Source organism: Onthophagus taurus, chromosome 11 (genome assembly GCF_036711975.1).
Source record: "Onthophagus taurus isolate NC chromosome 11, IU_Otau_3.0, whole genome shotgun sequence".
NCBI lineage: Eukaryota > Metazoa > Arthropoda > Insecta > Coleoptera > Scarabaeidae > Onthophagus > Onthophagus taurus.
Window position 1 is genome coordinate 16,967,820 of NC_091976.1, and position 4,974 is coordinate 16,972,793.

Consider the following 4,974-nt stretch of genomic DNA (forward strand, 5'->3'; position numbering starts at 1 on the left):
AACAAAAATTGAATGCATGAATAAAGCAAATAACAAATAAAAATTAAAATTTTACTCTAGAAAACCTAAATTGATTCCATCTGCCGCTCACAGAGATATCGCTTGTATTTATATTTAAAACTCGACAGGTTCAATATTTTTAATGAACGAGGAAGGGTATTCCAAAAGTTTGTCACACAATAAGTGAAAGAATTCCGAAATGAAGCCGATGCGTGACGAGGAACTGTAAGTGCATCTTTTCGACGAATATTGATATTGTGGATGTCAGTACGGTACGATATCTTCTTGCTCAGATAAACAGGTGTTTTTTTATTTAAAATTTTAAAATAAACTACTCCCCTGTGAAAAATGATTCTGTTATACATATTTAGCCACCCACATTCTTTTAACTTATGTGAAATTCTGCAGTACTTTCGAATTCCATAAATTAGTCTTAAGCACCCATTTTGGACATTATTATTATTATTGCTGCCGGGCTGAGGAGGGCGGCCCCTCTCGTTACCGCGACCTATAAGATCTATTGTAACTTTAGCCCTCCAAAGGTTTAGGGCAAATGTAGGTCCTTAATGAACCTTAGTATTGTCCTGAGGTCTTGAACCTTTATGTCGGTAGATAACAGGGGAGTTTTACCGAAGACGTTGTGCCTTAGACGGCCTCCGGCGACGCAATTGCATAGTATATGTTCAGCAGTTTCTGACTCGTCGTTGCATAGTCGACAAGTTTGATCCTCAGCTTGTCCAAATTTTTTTTTTGGACATACTGCACCCGCCTTCGATTGTCCCCAGTTATGCAAGCACCATAGACCGAGTCACAATGATTAAAATTGGATAAAATCAAAGAATCAGTCAGTAATCTTTTACTGTTCTCATTTAATACATGCCGATATGGATAAAGGGATTTTAATACGCAATATGATTTCTGTAGTAACTTGTTTATATGTGAATTAAATTTTAAATCATCATCTATTAACAAACCCAAATTTTTCACAGTGCGTACGTGTTGTAGTTCTTGATTATTTACACAAATTTTAAGATTGTCATCAACAAATTTCCTATGATTTCTGTTACCAAATACTATCACATTAGATTTGCTGGAGTTTACTTTTAAGCCATGCGCCTCAGAAGTGTTAACAAGTGATTGCACATCAGAATTTATTTTGACAGCAGCAACATTAGTCTCGGTGTGAGGAAATGATATTAATAACTGAGTATCATCAGCATAAGCATGATATTCACAATGTTTCAAGCCCCTGTAGAACATACTAGTATAAACGATGAATAACAAAGGACCACATATACTGCCCTGAGGAACTCCTTTAGAGACAAATTCTGGTTTAGATAATGAGCCTTTAACTTTCGTATGTTGCCTTCTGTTCAGAAGATAATGTTTAAAAAAATCAATTGCCGTTTGACCGAGACCAATGTAGTGCATAATGATGATTTATCATATCGAATGCTTTGGAATAATCTAATAATATCATTGCATGCATATTTCCCTTGTCGACACTCCGCAACACACCGTCCACAACATCCATTAGTACAGTATTGCAACTATGACCCGGTCTAAACCCTGACTGATTATCAGGTATGATGTCATAAAGCAATAGGTGTTCACGCAACTGAGAACAAACTATTTTTTCTAGTGTTTTAGAAAGAGCAGGTAAAATACTTATAGGTCTAAAATCAGTATAGCACTTAGGAGAGTTAACTTTCGGCAATGGAGTGACTATAGAAATCTTCCAACAGTCAGGGAAAACAGCTTCCAAGAGACATGTATTAATGATATGCGTAATCATATCTAATAAGAATGGACACGACATTTTTATTGTATTTATGCCAAGAAGATCGCTTCCAACGGCATTGGAGTGAATACATGATATAACTTTAGAAACTTCACTCGGTGTTACAGTATGAAAAGCATACAATTCTTTAAAATTTCGTAACGTAGTGTTGTTATAATATTGTAATAAATCATGATCGATGTTATTATTTGAATTGTTCAGGAAATAATTATTGAATTCATCTGCATCACACAAACGTTCAGGAACAGAAGGTCTATGCTTACGCCCAATGCCCAACTTATTATATGTTTTCCATAAATCGCGAGTATTTTTATTTTGAAAAATAGTATTCATGTAAACCCTCTGTTCCCTACGTACCGCGGATGTAATATAGTTCCTTAGCGACTTGTAGTATTCCCAATGTTCTTGTGCCTTAGTATTTTTGTAACGATTCAATGCTTTATCCCTTAAATGCATCATAGTCCTAACAACCGGAGTTAGCCAAGCAGGACTAGGTCGCGAGATTTTAATAATCTTCTCTGGCACATGTGTATCAAATACATAAAGTAAATGTGTATTGAAAAAATTTAGTTTATCGTTAATGTCAGTCAACTGATACATTACATGCCAATCAATGGAGCGCAAATCATTATCAAAATCCTCCTGTTTAAAGTTCGAATAATCCCTGACTGTTCTAAATATTGGATAAGTTTCACGTTCAACTGCCATCGACAGAGTACATTTAACAAGAAAGTGATCAGAAATATTATTTAAATCAACAGTGCCAGAGTCACCGATAAGCGATATTGATTCAGGAATTATGATTAGATCTATTAAGGAAAAAGTAGAAGAAGAGACTCTAGTAGGAGTGTTTATAACCTGTTTATAGCTATACGCTTCAAGAAAACTCAAAAGCTTTTCAGTGGCAGGGTTAGAGCAAGAAAATAAATCGATGTTCATATCACCCAAGAGAAAAATATCGTCACACATCGGCAAAAAATCGGAAAAAAAAGCATCCAAAGCATTAAGAAATTCATTATAATTTAAATTTGGTGGACGATAAACCGCACCTACTATAACCACTTTTGATTTTATTTTCATTTCCACCCAGGTTTGCTCAATAATATTATTAGTGTTCAAGCTATTCGCTTTAATTTTATCACTTACGTATATAGCTGTTCCTCCTCCTCGTCCATCTCTGTCTGTTCGAAAAACATTGTAACCTTCGATGTAAACATAATTATTATTTATAGTCGAGTTTAACCAGGTTTCTGTAACAGCTACAATATCATAATTCGAATGTAGTATATGACTTTTAAAATCAAAAAAACCAGACAGAACCGATCTTACATTTATGTGAGCCACAGATAAACTATTCAATAACATAGCAATAGAAAAGCAAAGACCAAAAAAGAAAAAGAAAAGAAAAGTTATTTCAAATTGAAAAAGTATTAAGATTAAATATTGAAATGCAACGACTTTTACAATATTAACAAATTAAGTTTGCGCTGAAACACCATTCCCCCCCATGCGCGTTTCACAAAAAGAGAGAAAAAAAAAGTATGATACATAAAAAGTAATACAATAACATTAAATAAAATCTAAGCTAAAGATAACCTTGATGCCTTAGTGAGCGGATCCTCAATATCATTTGCATTTTTTATAGTACATATTCTATTATTAACATGTATTTTTATCGCACCATCCCTTGACCAAGCATTTCCGTTCCCAACCCTTTCGCGAGCCAATTGAAGCAGTTTATAGCGTTTGCTTGTGAGGTCCTCTTGTATACCAATTTTAGAACCCTTGAGCCTTTTTCTAGCTTTACAGACCAAATCCCTCGTACGGTAACTAACGAACTTTACTATAATTGCCCTCGAACCATTATTTGTCTTTTTCGCTGCACCCACTCTATGACATCTATCTATATCTTCGACTTTAACAGGAACACTAAGTTTGTTATTAAATAACGATAAAACCTCAGATTCCACATCTTGTACGTTATCAGAAATGCCAAATACACGCACATTGTTTCGTCGCGTGTACTGTTCAAGCTCATCCAGTTTATCGGATAAATACCTGTTTTCTTTCTTAAACGTGTCGCATTCCTTCTTTAATTCTTCAATTTCCGCAATGAAATGCTCTTTTACCGTATTTATCACTTGGCTCATAAAAGAGTCATTTTTTAAAAGTTCATTAACGGAGCTATAAAATAACTCCTTTAGTTCACGTAAATTTTCTTCGGTAAAACGCATGTTTTCCACTAAAGCACCTGATAACAACACGCACGGTCGAAGTGATCGATGTTACTCCTCTGACAGCATTAACTCGACTCACTTCACGCACTATTTTCATTTCTGTAGACTCTAGTATTCTTTTCGATTTGTATGTCTCGGCTAATACCACGTAGTTATTGATGTTATCTATGCTATATGTTAATCTTGTACACTTCTTTCTTTTTTCATCAGTGTTCTTGCAGCAATTAACCGCGCTATTTTCATTTCTGCAGACTCTAGTATTTAGAGTGTCTTTTAGATTTAGATGTCTTGGATCAGGTTTCTGCTGTATAAGTTAGTATAGATCTAAATGCAATCAGATTCGGCCTTACGATGTTAAATAGAAGCGAGTCTGGAGAGTCGCCGAATGCTTGAATCTTATTTTCTGAATTTGTATTTTCGATTGTTTTAATGGTGTTATGCGGTATTTGTATATCACAAAGAAGCTTGATGAGACAGATACCTGTTTATACCATTGAATTTCTAAATTCATCTCTCAAGGATTAATATATCAAATCGTCAACAACAAATTGGTACTTATTATGTACAGGTTCCCCATAATAGACTACCTATTATAATAGCTCAATAAAATTGTTAAAACTTACACTTAATTACAATCTACTATTTAGGATTTACTGTAACTGTATCCTAACTTTTAAAAATTACGTCTTTTCCGCCATCAACTTCAATGCACTTTTAGATTAGACAAGAAATGATTCATGACACGATGAAGCAAAACCTGATCTATTCGCCGGACTTCTTCAGCAATTCGGTCTTTGAGTTCTTGGATGTTTTCTGGACGAGCTGCAAAAACCTTCGCCTTTAAATAGCCCCACAGAGAAAAAGTCTGGTGCAGTTAAGTCCAGGGACCTCGAAGGCCAATTTAAATGCCCAAATCGTGAAATGAGTCGCCCATTA

General features: G+C 34.8%; 1 protein-coding gene across 1 annotated transcript; it reads right to left on the minus strand.

Annotated features, from left to right (window-relative positions):
* Positions 1-3,381: 3,381 nt before the first annotated feature.
* Positions 3,382-4,035, minus strand: LOC139432130 (uncharacterized). The gene has a single exon (XM_071200477.1). It carries the CDS (start codon positions 4,033-4,035, stop codon positions 3,382-3,384), a length of 654 nt encoding a protein of 217 aa, XP_071056578.1.
* Between the last annotated feature and the right edge of the window lie 939 nt (positions 4,036-4,974).

Excerpts from the sequence above, each read along its gene's own strand:
- LOC139432130 (XM_071200477.1), bottom strand. The coding sequence starts at position 4,035 with ATGCGTTTTACCGAAGAAAATTTACGTGAACTAAAGGAGTTATTTTAT.